The sequence below is a fragment of the Saimiri boliviensis genome, chromosome 5 (assembly GCF_048565385.1).
Source record: "Saimiri boliviensis isolate mSaiBol1 chromosome 5, mSaiBol1.pri, whole genome shotgun sequence".
NCBI classification, from domain to species: domain Eukaryota; kingdom Metazoa; phylum Chordata; class Mammalia; order Primates; family Cebidae; genus Saimiri; species Saimiri boliviensis.
This window is the reverse complement of record NC_133453.1, coordinates 129,116,671-129,139,567: the sequence shown is the minus strand read 5'-3', so window position 1 is coordinate 129,139,567 and position 22,897 is coordinate 129,116,671. Positions and strand designations below refer to the sequence as shown.

The 22,897-nt window shown below is 40.0% G+C and overlaps 1 protein-coding gene across 8 annotated transcripts in view; it reads right to left on the bottom strand.

The window, feature by feature from the left end:
- The window catches only part of CPEB1 (cytoplasmic polyadenylation element binding protein 1), a 111,236-nt gene that overhangs the window by 62,333 nt on the left and 26,006 nt on the right, over positions 1-22,897 (bottom strand). For all 8 annotated transcript variants that reach the window (XM_074399958.1, XM_074399956.1, XM_074399957.1 and 5 more), the window contains one exon: positions 19,644-19,818. Coding sequence is in view for 4 of the 8 variants with exons in the window: in XM_074399956.1 (XP_074256057.1) it covers positions 19,644-19,818 (175 nt within the window). In the remaining 4 variants the exon portion in view is untranslated. Of the gene's footprint in view, positions 1-19,643; positions 19,819-22,897 lie in introns of those variants that run through there.

The window sequence follows — 22,897 nt, the reverse complement described above, 5'->3', positions numbered from 1 at the left end:
GAAAATATCTTATTTAACACAAAAGAAGGTAGTAATGGAAGAACTGGGGAAAAAGACAAAACATAGGGAAAACAAATAGAAAAATGGCAGGTGTATATTTTATCAGCAATTACATTAAATGTAGATGGATCGAACTCACAAATGACAGAGACTGACAGAATGAATTTTTTAAAAGCATGATCCAAACATATACTATAAAACAAGAGACACACTTTAAGATTCAAAGACACAAATAGGGCTGGGCACGGTGGCTCATGCCTGTAATCCCAGCATTTTGGGAGGCTGAGGCAGGTGGATCGTCTGAGGTCAGGAGTTCAAGACCAGCCTGGCCAACATGAGGAAACCCCGTCTCTACTAAAAGTACAAAAATTACCGAGGGGTGGTGGTGTATACCTGTGGTCCCAGCTACCAGGGAGGCTGAAACAGGAGAATTGCTTGAACCAGGAGGCAGAGGTTGCAGTGAGCCAAGATCACACCACTGCACTCTAGCCTGGGAACAGAGTGAGACTCCAGTCTCAAAAAAAAAAAAAAAAAAAAGGTAAATAAATAAATAAATAAAAGCAAAGCCACAAAAGACACAAATAGGTTGAAAGTAAAAGGATGGAAAAAAGCATACCCTGCTAATAGTAACCAAATCAGAGCCAGAGTAACTGTGCCTGTTAAAAGACAGAACAGACTTTAAAAGAAAAATTGTTACTAGGATAAAGGAGGACATTTTGTAATAATTAAAGGGTTAATCCATCAAAAATTTTAACAATTATCAACACCAATGAACCTAACGCAGACCACCAAAATACATGCAACAAAAACTGACAAAAATGATAGGAAAAACAGATACTTCAACAGTAACAGGTGGAAACGGCAATAGCTCACTTTCAGTTATGTACAGAACAAGATGACAGTATCAGGAAGGAAACTGTATACTTGGACACTATAAGCCAACTAGAACAGACACATATATTTCAATCAAAAAAAGGAGAATATACAATCTTAACTGTATATGGAATATTCTCCCGGAAAGACCATATATACGTTAAGCCATAAAGTCTCAATAAACATGAAATGGCTGAAATCATACAAAGTACATTCTGCAACCACAAAGTAATAGAAGTCAGTAACAGAAGGAAAACTGGAAAATACACAAAATGAAATTAAACAACATACTCTTTATCAATGGATCAAAGAAGAAATCACAAGGGAATGAGAAAATACTTTTTGAGATGAAGAAACACACCATACTAAAACTTATGGCATGCAGTGAAAATAATACTTGGAAAGTTGTAAAATCTTATGTTAAAGATTATGCCAGATGTCGTAGCTCACAACTGTAATCGTGGAACTTTAGGAGGCTGAGGTGGGAGGATCACTTTAGCCCAGGAGTTTGAGAACAGCCCAGGTAACATAGTAAGACCCTGCCTCTAAAAATATATATATATACACAACTTAGGCATGGTGGTGTACACCTGTAGTCGCAACTGCTCAGGAGGCTGAGGTGGGAGGATTGCTTCAGCCTGGAAGTCGAGGCTGCAGTGAATGCCTGAGCAACAGACCAAGAGCCTGTTACAAAATTAAAAATCGATAACCTAACATTCTACCTAAACAAACTAGCAAAAGTAAAATAAACACAAAGCAAGCTAAGGAAGCAACAAAGATTAAAGTCAAAATAAGTAACATCTAGTAAAACTATAGAGGGAAAAAGAAAAAAACAGTTCTTTGAAAACCATCTGCAAAATGGATAAACCTTGAGCTAGATCAACCAAGAAGAAATATAAGTGGGAACAATACTACCACCCTTTCAGAAAGGAAAAAAAAAGACTATAAAGAATTATTACCAATAATTATATGCCTACAAATTATCGAAAACATTAAGTGAAATGAACAAATCCTACAGTCACAAATTACCAAAACTAACTCAAAGTAACAGACAACCTGAATGTATTTGTAATGAATAAAAAGTCTGTATTACAAAATTCCCAGAGAAAAGCCCAGGATAAGCAAGCTTCACCGTTTAATTCTACCAAAAAACTAAAAAGGAATAAATACCAATTATTCACATGAACTCTTCTAAAAAAAACAGACGAGCAGGGAACACTTTACAACTCAGTCATGAATCCAGTATTTCCCTAATACCAAAATCAGACAAACAGTCCACAAGAAAAGAAAATCACAGACCTGTTTATTAATCTAAATGCAGTGGCATTATAAGATGGATTACACACTATGACCAAATAGGATTTTATCCCAAGAAGACAAGGTTGGTTCATCATTAAAAAAAAAAAGAAAAGCAAAATATCATATTAATAGAATAAAAGTAAAAAAAAACAACCCACATGATTATCTCAATAGACACAGGCAAGTACTTGATGAAAATCCAATATCCTTGCATGGTAAAAATATTCAATAAACTAGAAATAGAAACATCCTTGGCCAGGCACAGTGGCTCATATCTGTAATCCAAGCACTCTGGGAAGCCAAGGCAGGTGGATCACCAAAGGTCAAGAATTTGAGTCCAGCCTGACCAACATGGTGAAACCCCGTCTCTACTAAAAATACAAAAATTAGACAGACTTGGTGGGGTGCACCTGTAATCCCTGCTACTCTGGAGGCTGAGGCAGGAGAACTGCTTGAACCCGGGAGGCGGAGGCTGCAGTGAGCCGAGATTGTGCCACTGCACTGCAGCCTGGGTAACAGAGCAAAACTCCAGTCAAAAGAAAGAAACATGCTCAAATTGATAACGGGCTCCTACAAAAACACCCACATCTAACATCATGTTTAATGGTGAAAGACAGTTTTTGGAAATAAGACAAGATGTCTGCTCTCTTCACTTTTCTTCAAAACTGCAAGATTTTAGCCAGCACAACTAGGTAGGAAAATGAAATAGAGGGCATCTAGATGAAAAAACAAAACAAAACAAAACTATAGATGATATACCTAGAAGGCATGATCTTGGATGTAAAAAATCCTAAGAAATCTCACACACATACACACACACACACACACACACACACACACATATCCATGTACAAAAACCAGCTGTATTTCTATACACTAGCAATGAACAACCTGAAAATGAAATTAAGAGAACAGTTTCACTTCCAGTAGCATCAAAAATAAACATGCTTATGAATAAATTGAAAGACTTGTACACTGAAAATTATAAGTAATCATTGAAAAAAATTAAATGAGAGACAACCTTGATTCATGCATTAGAAGACTTAATATTGTTAAGATGGCAATAGTAGGCCAGGCACAGTGGCTCATGCTTATAATCTCAACACTCTGGGAGGCCGAGGTAGGAGGGCCCTTCGAGGCCAGGAGTTCAAGACCAGCCTGGCCAACATAGCAAGGCCCCATCTCTAGAAAAAAATAAAAACAAAAATTAGCCAGCCATGGTGGCACATGCCTGCAGTCCCTGCTACTCAAGAGGCTGAGGCAAGAGGATCACTTGAGATCACATCTCAAACAAAAAACCCCAAAAAACAAAAATACAATGATCTAATAATTTTCATCTCAGTAAGTTTAAAAAACACAGTAAATTAAAACCAAAGAAAGCAATAGGAAAAATAAATAAATAAATGACACATAAAAGCAATGTATAGAATAGGGTGGGATTAAAGCCAAAAGCTTATTTTTTAAAAAAGATTAGTAACACAGACCAAAAAAAGCACATTTAATGTCAAGAAATACTGGAAATTCTAAAACGTTAGAAGAGGCTTTTACATAAACATTTATGCATGAATTTGAAAACTTAAACGAAATGAAGAAATTCCTAGAAAAACAAAATTTAGCAAAACTTAGAAGAAACAGAAAGCTGGGCCGAGCTTGGTGGCTCATGCCTATAATACCAGCATTTTGGGAGGCCAAGATGGGCAGATTGCCTGAGGTCAGGAGTTTGAGACTAGCCTGGCTAATATTGTGAAACCCCATCTCTACTAAAAACACAAAAATTAACCAGGCATGGTAGAGCACCCCTGGCTAATTTAGTCCCAGCTACTCGGGAGGCTGAGGCAGGAGAATCGCTTGAACCCAGAAGGCAGAGGTTGCAGTTAACCAAGATCACGCCACTGCACTTCAGCCTAGGCTATAGAGTGAGACTCCGTTTAAAAAAAAACAAAACAGCCGGGCGCGGTGGCTCAAGCCTGTAATCCCAGCACTTTGGGAGGCCGAGGCGGGTGGATTACGAGGTCGAGAGATCGAGACCATCCTGGTCAATGTGGTGAAACCCCGTCTCTACTAAAAATACAAAAAATTAGCTGGGCATGGTGGCACGTGCCTGTAGTCCCAGCTACTCAGGAGGCTGAGGCAGGAGAATTGCTTGAACCCAGGAGGCGGAGGTTGCGGTGAGCCCAGATGGCGCCATTGCACTCCAGCCTGGGTAACAAGAGCGACACTCTGTCTCAAAAAAACAAAAAACAAAAAACAAACAAAAAAAAAAAACAAAAAAACAAAACAAACAAAAACAAAACAGAAATTTTGATAATTATATTTTAAAAACTGGACTGGGCATGGAGGCTCATACTTGTAATCCTAGCACTTTAGGAGGCCAAGGCTGGGGAGAATCATGAGATCAGGAGTTCAAGACCAGCCTGGCCAAGATGGTGAAACCCCATTCCTACAAAAAGTTCATAAATTGGCCGGGTACAGTGGCCCATGCCTGTAATCCCAGAATTTAGGAGGCTGAGGTGGGTGGATCATGAGGTCAGGTGTTCAAGACCAGCCTGGCCAAGATGCTGAAAGCCCGTCTCTACTACAATTACCAAAAAAAAAAAAAAAATTAGCCAGGTGAGGTAGCAGGTACCTGTAATCCTATCTACCCAGGAGGCTGAGGCAGGAGAATCGCTTGAACTCGGGTGGCGGATGTTGCAGTGAGCTGAGATCATGCCACTGCACTACAGCCTGTCCCTCAAAAAAACAAAAACACACGCCAGGCCCAGGTGGTTTCACCCATGAATTATAAAAAAATTTAAGGAAGAATATAAATTTCACACAAGCTCTTCCCAAGAACAGAGGAAAAAAAAACAAACTTTTCAAGAAACTAACGATTTGCTTCAAGAAGCTAATGACTCTGACACCAGGGATATTTTAAGGAAGAAAATGTACAAGCTTATCTTTTATGTGCATGAATACAAAAATCCTAAAGAAAACATTCACAAACCAAATACAAACAGTATACTAAATAAAATATATTATGAACAACTTAATTCCAGGAATGCAAAGTTGGCTTCACTTTGGTATTCTTTCCTGAATCTTATTCCTACGTCTATACAATAATGGAGAAAAATAAACACATGCAGAAAAAGTGATAAAATTTAATAACCATTTATGATTTTATGATTTTTATCTCTTTTTTTTTGGAGACAGGGTTTCTGTCATCCAGGCTGGAATACAGTGGCACGATCTTGGCTCACTGCAATCTCCGCCTCCTGAGTTCAAATGATCCTCCCACCTCAGCCTCAAGTAAAAAGGGCTACAGGTATATGCCACCACACCAGGCTTTTTGTACTTTTGTAGAGGCAGAGTTTCACTATATTGTCTAGGCTGGTCCTTAAGACCTGGGTTGAAGTGATCCACCCACCTCAACCTCCCAAAGTGCTGGGATTACGAGCATGAGCCACTGTGCCCTGCAGATTTTCTTTTTTAAAAGCCTCTTGGCAAAGTCTGAAAACAACTTTCTTAACCAGATAAAGAACATTCACAAAAACTTCAGCATATTTAATGGAGAAATGCTAAGAATTTCGCTCACAACCCCACCCCCAAGACTGGAAACAAGAAGATAATGGTTATCCTCTCAATATAAAAATATGCAACCAACCAAAAGAGAGCCTGCATAGCCAAGACAGTTCTAAGCAAAACAAAACAAAACAAAACAAAACAAAAACACCTGGAGGCATCATGCTACCTGACTTCAAACTATACTACAAAGCTACAGTAATCAAAACAGCATGGTACTAGTACCAAAAAAGAGATACAGACCAATGGAATGGAACAGAGGCCTCAAAAGCAACACGACACATCTACAACCATCTGATCTTTGACAAATCTGACAAAAACAAGCAATGGGGAAAGGATTCCCTATTTAATACATGGTGTAGGGAAAACTGGCAAGCCATAAGCAGAAAGCTGAAACTGGATCACTTCTTTACACTTTAAACAAAACTTAACTCCAGATGGCTTAAAGATTTAAACGTAAGACCTAACACCATAAAAACCCTAGAAGAAAACTTAGGCAATATCATTCAGGACACAGGCATAGGCAAGGACTTCATGATTAAAACACCAAAAGCAATGGCAACAAAAGCCAAAATAGACAAATGGGATCTAATTAAACTTAAGAGCTTCTGCACAGCAAAAGAAACAATCATTTAGAGTGAACCAGCAACCAAGAGAATGGGAAAAAAATTTTTGCAATCTACCCATCTGACAAAGGGCAAATAACCAGAATCCACAAAGAACTTAAATTTACGAAAAAAAAGCCCAACTCCACCAAAAAGTAGAAGTCTCCTTCCCAAAAGGAGACATTTGCCAGGCACAGTGGCTCATGCCTGTAATCCCAACTCTTTGGGAGGTCAAGTGAGCGGATCACAAGGTCAGGAGTTCAAGACCACCAGCCTAACCACCCAGCTACTTAGGAGGCTGAGACAGGAGAATTGCTTGAACCTGTGAGGTAGAGGTTGCAGTGAGCCGGAATTGTGCCACTGCACTCTGGCCTGGGTGACAGAGTGAGACTCCATCTCAATAAAAATTTAAAAAATTTAAAAAAAGGAGACAGTTATGCAGCCAACAAACATATGAAAAAAAGCTCATCACCACCAGTCATTAGAGAAATGCAAATCAGAGACACCATCTCACACCAGTTAGAATGGTGATCATCAAAAAATCAAGAGACAACAGATGCTGGAGAGGTTGTGGAAAAATATGAACACTTTTACACTGTTGGTGGGAGTGTAAATTAGTTAAACCATGTGGAAGACAAGTGTGGCTATTCCTCAAGGATCTGGAACTAGAAATATCATTTGACCCAGCAATCCCATTACTGGGTATAAACCAAAGGATTATAAATCATTCTATTATAAAGACACATGCAAAACCTAAAATGCAATTAAAAAAATAAATAAATAAATAAAGACACATGTACACGTTCATGTTTATTGCGGCAGTTTGCAATAGCAAAGACTTGGAACCAACCCAAATGCCCATCAAAGACAGACTGGATAAAGAAAATGGGGCACATACACACCATGGAACACTATGCAGCCATAAAAAATGATGAGCCCATGACCTCTGGAGGCACATGGATGAAGCTGGAAAGCATCATTCTCAGCAAACTGACATGGAACAGAAAACCAAACACCGCATGTTCTCACTCATATGTGGGTGCTAAACAATGAGAACACATGGACACAGGGAGGGGAACATCACACACTGGGGCCTTTCAGGGGCTGAGGTGGGGCTAGGGGAGGATAGCAGGTGGTGGAGGGATTGGGGATGGCTAACATTAGGAAAAATACCTAATGTAGATGACAGGGGGATAGATGCAGCAAACAACCATGGCACGTGTATACCTATGTAACAAACCTGCACATTCTACACAGGTACCCCAGAACTTAAAGTATAATTTAAAAAGGAGGGGAGGGGACAAAAAAAATCAAAATAAACAACCATATACAAATATGGTTTTTTACAGACAGGGTCTTGCTCTCAGACTGGAATATAGCAGCATCATCATAGCTCACTGAAGCCTCCAACTCCTGGGCTCAAGGGTTCTTCCCACTTTAACCTCCCAAAGTGCTGGGATTACTGGGATTACAGGCATGAGCCACTGTACCCAGCTGTAATATTCTATTTTTTGACCTAGGTAGTGGTTATGTGGGTGTCTGCTGAATAACTGATTAAAATATACCAGAGTATTATTCCAGTTTCCATATATTCTATATTTAACAATTTGGAAAAGTCCAGCAAACTAGTCCAAGAATTAAATGAAACACAATGATAATCTAAATAATCTGTAAAAATTACTAAAGTCTAAATAAACACTGACTGTGTACACATACACACACACAGAACTGCAAGTAAATTCCTAGATATTATCAGTACCGAATGTTGGGGGAGTACAATTTGAACATAAAATGAGGGCCTTTTTCAGCTTAGGGACCCAGTTTGAGAGATGCATTCATTAAGCAATTGTATAATGTCACATAACATGCACAAGGCCCAACAGTGAGGATTGGAAATCCAAGGATTTCAAAAGATCTTTAAAAAAAAAAAAAAAAAAAAAAAAAAAGCTGTGCAGTGGCTCACGCCTGTAATCCCAGCACTTTGGGAGGCCGAGGCGGGTGGATCATGAGGTCAAGAGATCAAGACCATCCTGGTCAACATGGTGAAACCCCCTCTCTATTCAAAATACAAAAAATTAGCTGGGCATGGTGGCACATGCCTGTAATCCCAGCTACTCAGGAGGCTGAGGCAGGAGAATTGCCTGAACCCAGGAGGCGGAGGTTGAGGTGAGCCGAGATTGCGCTATTGCACTCCAGCCTGGGTAACAAGAGCGAAACTGTCTCAAAAAAAAAAAGAATGTATATGCTTTCAACACCACATGGTGGAACCACAAACACGAAGAGTCAAAAAGGACCTTATATCATCTCACGAACTGGGAGACTACAGAACACGGGAGGCAGGACAGTGTGAGAAAGTTTCTAAAGTGGCAACCAAGCCAACCTTGAATAAAAAGAACTTTTCTAGGAAGACAAAGTCAATTTAGTTGCCAACAATGTAGCAGAAGAGCACTCATTGCATGACTTCATCTAAATCAATGATTTTAATTATGTAATATGCATGGAATGTCAAGAAACATCAGACAGAATGACATAAAGGATACGACCCCTGGGACACAATTTAGAAACTTTCTCTCACCAGATCACATATGCTACATGTATTATTTTAACTTCAGAAAGTATTTTACAATATAAAGAAAACAAAATCAAGTTTGATTTACAGCTATATCAACTGGAATTTTTAAGTATAACAATACTTAGAGTCTACAAGGAATGTGACTGAAAACTCATGAAATCCTACCAGGATTATAAAACATTCATTTTGAAAAAGTACCCAGCAACCTGAAGTATGAAGACAGTATACCAAACTCCGCAATTCATTTCCAGGTATATACTCAAGGAAACTCTTGTGATGTGTGCACAGGAGACATAGAGAAGGATGTTCACCAAAATACTGTTTATAATAGCAAAAATATATATGCCTAAACATTTACCTTAAATATAGCAAAAAATATATACCTAAACACTTAGAGGGATAAATGTTATATTCATGTAAAATATTACTACAAAGCAATTAAAATGTACTGATTTTACTTATAAATATCAATATGTACACATTATAAATATGATACATGGAAAAAAGCAAATACCAGGAAGATAATGTCATATTTTTTGCCTAAAGATTTAAAACATATGACAACTAGGAGGGGCCTGAGGAGTCTTCTTAGGTGCTGGTATTCTATTTCTTGATTTGAGCTTTAGAGCATGAGTGTATTTGTTTTGTGACAATTTATCCAGTTATATACTTTATTTGTACATTTCCTCAGTGCATGTTTTACTTACGTTTTACCTTTTTATAGGTAAAATGATGTTTGTGGACACACACAGAGAAGCACAAAAAAACAGACGGAAAGGAAATACACCAACTTCAGGAGAGCTATCTGTAGGAAAATGAGGGCAAGAGTATACTTAAGTGCGACATTTTTATTTTACTGTCTCAATCGAACATACCAATACCTTAACTGTTACCCTTTGTAAATACAGTTATCTCTGAATGGTAGGATTTAAGTGCATATATTTGCTTTTATAGGGCTTTTGCTTTTAAAAATTTTAACCAGCACAGCCAACATGGTGAAATCCCGTCTCTACTAAAAATACAAAAATTAGCTGGGAGTGGTGGTGGGCACCTGTAATCCCAGATACTTGGGAAGCTGAGGCAGGAGAATCACTTGAACCTGGGAGGCAGAGGTTACAGTGAGCTGAGTTTGACAGTTTCAGTTATTCAACATCCTTGCCAATTCTTGGTAAGGTCAGTCTTTTAGACAGTCTAAGAGTCAAAAAGATTCACTTTTTGGTGTATATTTTGTCAATATATATGATGTATACACATATATATACATACACATATATATACTCTCATATACACACTGACAAATGCACAATACATATGTATGTATGAGAGAGAATACATATATATGTTTTTCAAACATCATCGTTAAGATCAGACTTCCTGGTTCCTACAGGAAATTGGCAGTTGCCTAGATCCAAATCTCTCCACAGAGCCTCCAAAACTCACAGATGAACTAAAGCAATAAAACTAACTCACATCTCAAAACTATGGACTATTTAGGAGACAGGATACCATAAACAATTTGCACATAAGAGGGACTCAAATGTCCAAAACATGGAATATCTACTTCTAGAGCCCACACTAGATAGGGCTGTCAAAGCAGCAAACACACAGAAAATAGCACTAAAAATAAAAAAATAATAATTTTTAAAAACCCTGCTTTACAATAGCCTTAAATACTCATGAAAATCTAACTTAAAGAATGTGCAAGACATCTACAAACACTGAGAAAATTTTTAAAGACCAGATAAACAAAGGGATATGCCAGCTTCTTGAACTGGAAGACTTGTTAACATATCCATCATCCAGAAATTGATTCATAGACAAAATGCAATCCCAATCAAAATCCTAGTATAACTTTGTGTATATGGGGTTCGGGCAGCTTGGACTGATAAGCTGAATCTAAAATTTATATGGAAATGTGAAGATTAAAAAAAAAAAAAGCCAAGAATCCAAAAAGACAAAGTTGAAGGACTTCATTACCAACTATCAATGCCAATTACAAAGCTACAATAATTAAGACAGAAGGACAGATGAACAGATCAATGGAAGAGAAGCAAGTATCCAGAAACAGATCTGCACATATATTACAGACACCTGATTTATGAGAAAGGTGACATAGCAATACAATTTAAAAGAATTTTCTTTCTCCAAAATGATGCTAAGTTGACTGGCTATTCATACAGAACAAAATTAATCTTGCCCCTCTAGCTTATACCATGTACAAAACAAAATTCCAGATGAGTTATAAATCTAAGTGTGAAAGGTAAAACAACTTTTGAAAAGAGACAGTATTATACTACCTTCATGGCCATGGAAAAGGCAAACGTTTCTTAAACAGGCCACAAAGCATTAAGAATAATGGAATAAAGTCAGTAGATTACACTTAATTACAATTTAAGTTTTCTGTTATTCATAATAACAGAATTATTATTATGTATGTACCAATTAAGAGTACAAAGGCAGCTTGAACCTGGGGAGGACCCAAGATGGCCAAATAGGAACAGCTCTGGATTGCAGTTCCCAATGAAAACAGAGAGTGGCTCAAGCTTGTAATCCCAGCACTTTGGGAGGCCGAGGCGGGTGAATCACGAGGTCAAGAGATCGAGACCATCCTGGTCAACATGGTGAAACCCCGTCTCTACTAAAAATACAAAAAATTAGCTGGACATGATGGTGCGTGCCTGTAATCCCACCTACTCAGGAAGCTGAGGCAGGAGAATTGCCTGAACCCAGGAGGCGGAGGTTGCGGTAAGCCGAGATCGCGCCATTGCACTCCAGCCTGGGTAACAAGAACGAAACTCCGTCTTAAAAAAAAAAAAAAAAAAAAAAAGCAGAAGGTGAGTGATCGATCACTGCATTTCCAAAAGAATTTTTACTGCCCACAGACCAGGAGATTTCAGGGCAGAAAAGCACGACGAGTCTCCCATGCAGCTGTTTCAGCCGGCGCGATGGGTCTCTGCACAAAAATTCACACAAATCTGGGTGCCATTTCAACTGGCGACTGGAACATCTGAGAGACAGAGTTGCTCATTCAACTAAAAAAAAAAAAAAAAAAAGGTGGGGGGGTGGCTGAAACAGGGAGCCAGGTGATGGTCCTACACCCATAAAGACTAGCACTTTGAAATGCTTTGGATTGAGTTTCACAGTAAGCACAGCTGGACCAAGGACAATTCAGCTCTGTGTGGGGAAGGGCATCCACCATTACTGAGGCAGACTGCCATTACCGAGGCAGTTCTAACCATACCCCTATAAACAAAACTGCAAGGAAGTTCACACAGCAGCTGGACAAAGCCCACAGCAACTCAGCAACACGTCTGCTGGCAGACTGTGACTAGGCCACCTCCTCATTATGCAGGGCATCTCTGAAAAAAGGCAGCAGAAAGACAGGAACTTAGAAATAAAGCCCCACCTTCCCGGGACAGAGCACCTGGTAAAAGGAGGAAGTTATGAGTTCTCCTGCAGCAGATTTAAACGTACCTGCCCAGCAGATCTGAACAGAAGAATGGAGCTCACAGCTCAGCACATGAGCTCCTATAAGGGACAGACTGCCTCTTCAAGCAGCTCATCAACCCCCATATATACCAAAGAGACATCTCATAAAGGAGAGCTCAGGCTGACATCTGGTGGGTATCCTTCTGGGACAAAGATAACAGAAGAAGAAACTGGCAGCAACCCTTACTCTCTCACCACGCCTATTCAACATAGTATTGGAAGTTCTAGCCAGAGCAATCAGGCAAGAAAAAGAAGTAAAGGGTATTCAAATAGGAAAGAGGAAGTCAAATTGTCTCTATTTGCAGATGACATGATTGTATATCTAAAGACCCCATCGTCTCAGCCCAAAATCTCCTAAAACTGGTAAGCAACTTCAGCAAAGTCTCAGGATACAAAAATCAATGTGCAAAAATCACAAGCATACCTATACACCAATAACAGACTTAAAGAGAGCCACATCAAGAACGAATTGCCATTCACAACTGCTACAAAGAAAATAAAATACCTAGGAATACAACTAACAAGGAACGTAAAGGACCTCTTCAAGGAGAACTACAAGCCACTGCTCAACGAAATAAGAGAGGACACAAGCAGATGGAGAAACATTCCATGCTCATGGTTAGGAAGAATCAATATCGTGAAAATGGCCATACTACCCAAAGTCATTTATAGATTCAACGCTATCCCCATCAAGCTAGCAATTACCTTCTTCTCAGAACTGGAAAAAAACACCTTACACTTCATATGGAACCAAAAGAGAGCCTGCATAGCCAAGTCAATTCTAAGCAAAAAGAACGAAGTGGGAGGCATCACACTGCCAGACTTCAAACTATACTACAAGGCTACAGTAATCAAAACAGCATGGTACTTGTACCAAAACAGAGATCTAGGCCAATGGAACAGAACAGAGGCCTCAGAGGCAACGCCCCACATCTACAACCATCTGGTCTTTGACAAGCCTCACAAAAACAAGCAATGGGGAATGGATTCCCTGTTTCATCAATGGTGTAGGGAAAACTGGCTAGCCATGTGCAGAAAGCAGAAACTGGACCCCTTCCTGACACATTACACTAAAATTAACTCCATATGGATTAAAGACTTAAACATAAGACCTAACACCATTAAAACCTTAGAATAAAACCTAGGCAAAACCATTCATGACATAGGCACAGGCAAGGACTTCATGTCTAAAACACCAAAAGCACTGGCAACAAAAGCCAAACTAGACAAATGGGATCTAATTCAACTCCAGAGCTTCTGCACAGCAAAAGAAACAATCATTAGAGTGAATCAGCACCCAACAGAATGGGAAAAATTTCTGCAATCTACCCATCTTACAAAGGACTTATATCCAAAATCTACAAAGAACTAAAACAGATGTACAAGAAAAAAAACAGGCCCATTCAAAAGTGGGCAAAGGATATGAACAGACACTTTACAAAAGGCAACATATATGACGCCAAAAAACATATGGAAAAATGCTCATCATCACTGGTCATTAGAGAAATGCATATCAAAACTATATTGAGATACCATCTCATGCCAGTTAGAATGGTGATCATTAAAAAATTTGGAGACTACAGATGCTGGAGAGAATGTGGAGAAATAGAACACTTTTACACTGTTGGTGGGAGCGTAAATTAGTTCAACCATTGTGGAAGACAGGGTGGCGATTCCTCAAGGACCTAGAAATAGAAATCCCATTTGACCCAGCAATTCCATTACTGGGTATATATCCAAAGGATTATAAATTATTCTATTATAAGGACACATGCACATGAATGTTTACTGCAGCACTGTTTACAATAGCAAAGACTTGGAACCAACCCAAATGCCCATCGATGATAAGACTGGACAGGGAAAATGTGGCATACATACACCATGGAATACCATGCAGCCATCAAAAACAATGAGTTTGTGTCCTTTGTAGGGACATGGATGAACCACCTGGAAACCATCATTCTCAGCTAACTGACACAAGAACAGAGAATCAAGCACCTCATGTTCTCACTCATTGGTGGGTGTTGAACAATGAGAACACATTGACAAAGGGAGGGGTGCATCACACACTGAGGTCTGTGGAGAGGACTTGCTGTGGTTTAAGACCACAGCAAGTCACAACTTCCTTGTATATAAACAAGGAATTTAGATGCTCCAGCTACTGTCTTTTTCCCTGCCCTACCGTATCTCTCTGCAGAGTCTCACTCTGTCACCCAGGCTGGAATGAGGTGGCGAGATCTCAGCTCACTGCGACCTCCAACTCCTGGGTTCAAGCAATTCTCCTGCCTCAGTCTCCCAAGTAGCTGGGACTACAGGCACACACCACCATGCCCAGTTAATTTTTGCATTTTTAATACAGACAAGGTTTCACCATGTTGGTCAGGCTGGTCTTGAACTCCTGACCTAAAGTGATCCACCTGCCTCGGCCTCCCAAAGTGCTGGGATTACTACAGGTGTGAACCACTGTACCCAGCTCATATCTCTTAATTTCTCATTAATCTCCATTCAGTCAGGGAAATACAGCAAGTCTGCTGTCTAATCACATGCTCAACCTTGTCTTCTTTTTTTGGAAGCACTCTCCATCTATACAAATACTTCTCTTGGAAGACCCTCTTGCCTGGCTTGAACAACAAAGCCGCATTCTACCCCACCCTCCTCCACTAACGTGGAGGTAATCATTTCAAATACTACCCTCCTTAAGTGATCCTCTTTATAGACTAGGGAAGGGCTGAGCTAATGCTGGTGGTAGCAGGGACAGCTCTGTGACCTTTTGGTAAGCCCTGGCAGGAGGTATCTGGTCCCACCTCTTAGGGATTCTCATTATCCCACAGGTCACTTACGAGCTCTTCATTCTCAGCTTTGGGCCCTAATGGCCAATTCTCAGGCAACAGAAACAAAAATCTACTCAACATTCAGTTAAGACTGAAATAATTTTAACTCTTTTCGAAGCCTATTTCAAATGCTGCCTTAACCAGAAGTGCTTCCTAGTTTCCTAACAAAAGCAACCTCTCCCTGACCCTGTCACAGCACTTTTCCAATGATGCTTTATCACCTGGGTTATGCATGCAACTAGCACTGTGAAACACTTTGAAAATTTATTATAAAATGTTTGTTATAGAACTAGTGGGGAAAAGTATACAGAAAAAAATTACTCAGCCAGGTACAGTGGCTCATGCCTTTAATCCCAGCACTTTGGGAGGCCAAAGTGGGTGGATCACTTGAGATCAGGAGTTCAAGACCAGCCTGGCCAATGTGGTGAAATGCCATCTCTACTAAAAATACAAAAATCGGCCGGGCGCGGTGGCTCAAGCCTGTAATCCCAGCACTTTGGGAGGCTGAGGCGGGTGGATCACGAAGTCAAGAGATCGAGACCATCCTGGTCAACATGGTGAAATCCCGTCTCTACTAAAAATACTAAAAATTAGCTGGGCATGGTGGCGTGTGCCTGTAATCCCAGCTACTCAGGAGGCTGAGGCAGGAGAATTGCCTGAACCCAGGAGGCGGAGATTGCGGTGAGCCGAGATCGCGCCATTGCACTCCAGCCTGGGCAACAAGAGCGAAACTCCGTCTCAAAAAAAAAAAGCAAAAATCAGCTGGGTGTGGTGGCGCACACCTGTAATCCCATCTACTCAGGAGACTGAGGCAGAAGAATCCCTTGAACCCGGAAGTCGTATGTTGCAGTGAGCCGAGATCACACCACTGCACTCCAGCCTGGACAACAGAGTGAGATTCGGTCTAAAGAAAAAAAAATTACCCATAATTTTTTTCTGTATTACCCACCTTCACTTTCACATCTGTATCATTCTAGTGTTCTTCTGTACATGTATACTTAAGGCCATTCTTTTTACACTGCTTTTTTACATTTTGCTTTTTTACATCTGTCTTACACTTTGCTTTTTTTTATTTCAAATACTGTAGTTATCTTTTTTTGCCATTAAGTAGTATTCTATAAACATTATATTTAATGGTAAATGATATTCCATGATATGGCTTTCCCACCATTTACTTAACATTCTGTTGCCAAATTGTCCCTAGCTATAATGCTGTCCATAAATAATCTCAGGTTCTCATAATTCTGATTATTTTCTTCAATTAACAAAATTACCTTTGATAAGAAGCTACAAGTTTGGGTTATTTCTTAAGGTTCTTCACAGAAAAATATGTATCCTAGTTTACTTTCTCGTTAATCACAAGGTTAGTATTTTTGCTAGAAAACACAGGAAAAATGCTCTCTGCAGCAGGCCAGGCATCCTTGTTTCACCACTCAAGAATACAGGTCCACAACCCTGAACTGAATCTCAGGTGGAAAGCAGAGAGAGTTGACCACACAAGAGAGGTGCTAGGGATATGTGAAGAGTTCAAGAACATCCACTACCTTTGACAGGAACCTTTCCTACAATTCCATGAGTTCCCTTAAATCTGCAGTATTGTCTCAACGTCTGAGCTCCATAAGAAACCTGTGAGACAGGTTGAGCAGGTACCATTCTGTTCTACAGCTGAGCAATCTGATCTCTTTATCTCACTGCCCAGTGTCAAACTTACAACCCAGATTTCCCAGCTTCCTCAAGATCTTCCTCCTGTTCCTCTTAGCAGGTTCTAAGAGGCTGTGAAGGATCTGAAGAGCCTACAAGTCTACATCTTGTAGTATGGCTACTGTCACTGGGCAGAGTATAACGGTAACACCACCCTCACCAGACCCTTCCGTTTTACCAGAGAAGTCACTGGGCTCCCTGGACAGTTGCAAACATACACTCCTGAAAGCTGCTCTCCCATCAATCATGGGTCATTTCCCTTAACAATCCAACACCTAGTATTAGCTAAAAATAGTATCCTATAAACTAGAAAAGTTTCCAGCATCTCTGAAGCATCTCAGTGAGGTTTAAACCATTGTTGAATTGTTAACTGTTACGCTTTTTTTCTTGGAGGGGGCAGGGGTGGTGGCAAGTCACCCAGGCTGTAGTATAGTGACACGACCATGTTCACTGCAGCCTTGACCTCCCAGGCTCAAGTGATCCTTCCACCTCACCCTCCAAGTGGCTGCGACTAAGTGCACACCACCACATCTGGCTAATTTTTCTACTTTTTTGTAGATGGGGTTTCACCATGTTGCCCAAGCTGGTCTCGAACTCCTGGCTTCAAGTGGCCCAACTGCTCCAGCCGTAATTACAGGGGTTAAGTCACCACATCTGGCCTGTCATTCTTACTAGGACACAACACATGCAATTTTCTCAAAGGAGAAAAACAGAACATTTATTAGAATTAAGAGATGACTCCCTGAATTTTGTTTGTTTGTTTTTAAGACAGAGTTTTGTTTCATCGCCAGGCACCAGGCTGGAGTGCAGTGGCGCAATCTCGGCTCACTGCAACCTCTGCCTCCTGGATTCAAGCAATTCTCCTGCCTCAGCCTCCGGAGTAGCCGAGACTACAGGCACACACCACCATGGCCAGCTAATTTTTTGTGTGTGTTTTTAGTACAGACAGGGTTTCACCATGTTGGCCAGGATGGTCTCCATCTCTTGACCTCGTGATCCGCCAGCCTCAGCCTCCCAAAGTGCTGGGATGACACGCGTGAGCCACCGCACCCGGCAACTCCCTGAGTTTTTAACTCAGTGTAAGTTAAAAGGGAACTGGACTACCTCATGACTTACATTTTTCTTTTGTAGAAGTCAGAAGAGACAAAAACTACCCACAACCCCAAGTATACCCTTCTCTCATTTGCTTTCCTGTACAACAGAAACAAATGCCACAAGTTAGTTTCTCCCTTAATATGCCTCTCCCTCAAACATTAAGATATTTAATACTCACATACTTCTCAATTGTGGGAATTATTTCCAGGCCCAAGCTAAAAAATAAATTAAAAAATTTACAACTACAAACAGTAGTTGTCCTTTGGTGTATGTAGGGAATTGGTTCCAGGACCCTTACAGTATACCAAAATCCACACATACTCAAGTCTCGCAGTTGGTCCTGAGGAACCCACTTATACCAGAAAAGTCAGTCCTCCATGTATGTGGGTTTTACATCCCTTGAATACCGTATTTTCCATCTTTGAAAAACATGTGCATAAATGTGGACCTGCACAGTTCAGAATAATGTTGTTCAAGGGTTGACTAATTATCAGTCTTTGTTTTGAGAACTGCATTGTTGCTAATTTTTTTCAAGGTCCATTTTTAAATATTAAAAATTATATTCTTTCATCTAAAATAACTCAAAAAGGCCAGGCGCAGTGGCTCACACCTGTAATCCCAGCACTTTGGGAGGCCAAGGTAGGTGGATCACCTGAGGTTAGGAGTTTGAGACTAACCTGGCCAACATGGTGAAACCCTGTCTCTAATAAAAATACAAAAAATTAGGCAGGCGTGGTGGCGGGCACCTGTAATCCCAGCTACTTGTGAGGCTGAGGCAGGAGAATTGCTTGAACCCAGGAGGTGGAGGTTGCAGCGAGCCAAGACTGCACCACTGCACTCCAGCCTGGGTGACAAGGCAAGACTCTGTCTCAAAAAAAAAAAAAGAAAGAAAGAAAATATAAAATAAAATTACTCAAACAAAAACACTTCAACATTCTTATAATGCGTTGCAATGCCCACAAAAGATTATTAAACACCACTAGGACATCTGAACCTCCTTGGAAAGAGTCAACTTCAGGAGATGCTGCCCTCTTAACTCCACTATTCCTTGGAGTATCCAATAGATCATAAAAACTAAATGTGTGCTGACTCATGTTTAAAAGCTGTTAAAACATTCCAGAGCTACACTGTCCAATGCAGTAGCCACTAAACACCTGAAATGTCCATGTTGAGATATGCCTGTAAAATTGACACTGGATTTTGAAGTCTCAGTACTAACAAAAAAAATCTCATTAATAGTTTTTTTAATTAAATGTTGCCATACTATTATATATTGGGTTAAATAAAATAATAATTTCATCTATATCTTAATTTTAATATGGGTACCAGAAAATCTATGACATATGTGATTCACATTATATCTCTTTATATAAATACTCATGTAACCTGTGGCCTGTTTTTTCCCCCAATCTTCCTATGTATCATAAAGTCGATTTACACATCCTAACCAAAGGCAGTCTTCACCCAGACAGGTATTCAATCCATAAACTAAAAACCCAAGTGTTGCCATCAACTCAACATCATTCTTCACAAGCTTTCCAAGGAAGACCTCTTACATCACTACCTAGAAGCAGATCTGTACAGACCCCTAGCACATTCAAGTTTTCAAATCTCAATCACCTGGCAAATGATCATGAATTCCTCGGTTTACTGGTGTAGTGCAGACTCTACTGAAATCCAGAGAATTATCCAATATGGCATTTATCCTTCGAAAGATATTGGCATTGCTACATGTGGATAGAGCAGGTGCTTCCTGGTTGTCCCAGCAATCTTTTATCCTTCCTGCTTCTTCTTCCTAGACATAGGGAAAAAAAGATATTTAGGTTTTCTATACTCCTTTATGACAGACTTTGTACCCCCTTGTCTCCACACTATGAGTTAGAAAAAGTAGGAAGGACTTAAGTATCTTGTTTATACATTAAACTAATAAGTGTTTACTATGAGCTAAGTACTCAGAACTGTAAGAAAAAAATAACCACAATATTCTTGGCCAATTCTTGGAAAAAATTCCAGAAAGGATACTATTAAGGAAGCAAATCAAGCACCAGGATTTAGAGCAAGAAGAGGTAGGCTAACTTACACTAGTTTTCTACAAATGTAGTCAGGTTTATGATTAGGACTGCCTTTATCTAAAAAGCTGCTAGCATCTGGGCCTTAAGGAAAAAGATAAACACTAGCTGCCAGCCTTTCAGCTATATAAGAGGAGGCTCTGGACAACAAGAACCCTTTTTCTGGATTGGTTCCATTGATGTCTTGTCCCTGAAGTCAGAAGTACCTCGCCAGAAACGGACTTGCTTATATAGTAAAACACGTAATGAGTGTTTATGATAAGCAAGGTACTCAGAAGTTCTTTTAATACTGGACAATGCCCCAGGCCACCCAGAATGCTATGAATTTAACAATTTAACAAAGAGGTATACATGCCCCAAAGTACAACATCTGCAAGTCAGCCTGCTGATCAAGGGGTCGTAAGGACCTTTAAGTCTCATTATACATGCTATTCTATGGAAAGGATTATCAATGCTGTGGAAGAGAACCCCAACAGAGAGAACATCGTGAAAGTCTAGAAAGATTACACCATTGACGATGCCATCATTGTTACAGAAAAATCCATGAAAGCCATCACGCCCAAAACAATAAAATCCTGCTAGAGAAAACGGTTTCCAGATGTTACACATCACTTCACAGGATTTACCACAGAGCCAATACAGGAAATCATGAAAGAGACCGTAGATATGACAAAAAAGACTGAGAGTGAAGGTTTACGTGAACCTTGGAGAAAACAGAGAGTTAACAGACACCATACCAGAGGAATTAACAGAGACAATTTGATAGAGATGAGTGCTCCAAACCAGTGCCAGACAAGGAAGATGATGTTGAAGTACCAATGTCAGAAAACAAATTGACATTTGATGATCTGGCAGAAGGGTTCCAATTATTCAAGACTGCTTTTGACTTCTTTAACAATATGTGCCCTTTCATTATACAGGCACCGAAACTAATGCAAACGGTGGAAGAAGGATTGTACAGTATAGAAACATTTTTACAGAAATGAAAAAGCAAAAAGTCACACAGAAATCACAAATTATTTCTGTAAAGTTACATTGACTGTGCCTGCTTCTCCTTCCATCCCCTCCACCTCCTTCCACCTCTGCCACCTGTGATAGCAAATAGTTATACATAACTAGATACACAGCAAGACCAATCAATCCCTCCTCTTCCTCAGCCTGCTCAAGGTGAAGACGGCAAATGTGAAGATCTTTATGATGATTCGCTTCCACTTAATGAACGGTAAATGTATTTTCTCTTTATGATTTCCCTAGTAACATTTTCTTTTCTTTAGCTTACTTTATTGTAAGAATACAGTATATAATACAAGTAACATACAAAATATGTGATCAGCTGTTTATGTTATTGGTAAGGCTTCCAGTCAACAGCAAGCTATTAAGTTTTAGGGGAGTCAAAAGTTATACACAGATTTTTGACTGTGGGGGTTGGTGCTCCTAACTCCCACATTGTCCAAGAGTCAACTGAACTAATACTCAATGAATTGTACATTAAAGGTGAACTTTAGGGTATGTAAATTTTATTTATGTCAATACAGCTGTTTAAAATTTTTCTTTTCTGCTGTTTACTGGCTGTGTGATATCATAGTTACTTAACCTCCATGCCTCAGTTTTCCCATTTATGAAAAAGTTAACAACTTTTTGATGACATATGTAAAGCATTTTGCATGGCATACAGTAGTTGCTATTTTTGTATCTGAAAACATTAATTATTAAATACTGGTAAGTACCAAGAGTGGCAAAGCACCCAAACTGATTAAGTTATACAATTCTATGTGATCACTGCAAGGACATACAACTTTGTTAACTGGCATAAGATGGATAAGCCATTAATGAATGAAAAAAAACCTCATACACACACACACACACACACACACACACACACACACACACACACGTAAACGTATAAATGTATAAAAAAATCAGGAACTTTTTTTTTTTTTTGAGACGGAGTTTCGCTCTTGTTACCCAGGCTGGAGTGCAATGGCATGATCTCGGCTCACCGCAACCTCCGCCTCCAAAAATCAGGAACTCTTACAGAAAAACTATTCTTTTGGTGTTCCCTATCTTGGTAAATAACAATACCATCCACCCGATGCCCAAAGCAGAAATGTAGGTACCATTCTTCACTCCAGTCTCCCTCACTCTCCACATCCAATGCCCAACTAAGCAATGAAATAATGGTTGACAGAGTTTTGTTTGTTTGTTTTTCCTTAAGACAGTCTTGCTCTGTCACCAGGCTGAAGTGCAGCGGCTCAATCTCAGCTCACTGAAACCTCTGCCTCCCAGGTTCAAGGAATTCTCCTGCCTCAGCTTCCCAAGTAGCTAGGACCATAGACACCTGCCACCCCGCCCGGCTAATTTTTGGGTTTGTTTTTGTTTTGTTTTTGTTTTGTTTTTTTGAGACCGAGTTTCACTCTTGTTACCCAGGCTGGAGTGCAATGGAGCGATCTCGGCTCACCACAACCTCCGCCTCCTGGGTTCAGGCAATTCTCCTGCCTCAGCCTCCTGAGTAGCTGGGATTACAGGCACATGCCACCACACCCAGCTAATTTTTTGTATTTTTAGTAGAGACGGGGTTTCACCATGTTGGCCGGAATGGTCTCGATCTCTTGACCTCGTGATCCACCCGCCTCGGCCTCCCAAAGTGCTGGGATTACAGGCTTGAGCCACCGCGCCCAGCCAATTTTTGTATTTTTAGTAGAGACAAGGTTTCATCATGTTGGCCAGGATAGTCTTGATCTCTTGACCTCGTGATCCACCCGTCTTGGCCTCCCAACATGCTGGAATTACAGGCGTAAGCCACAG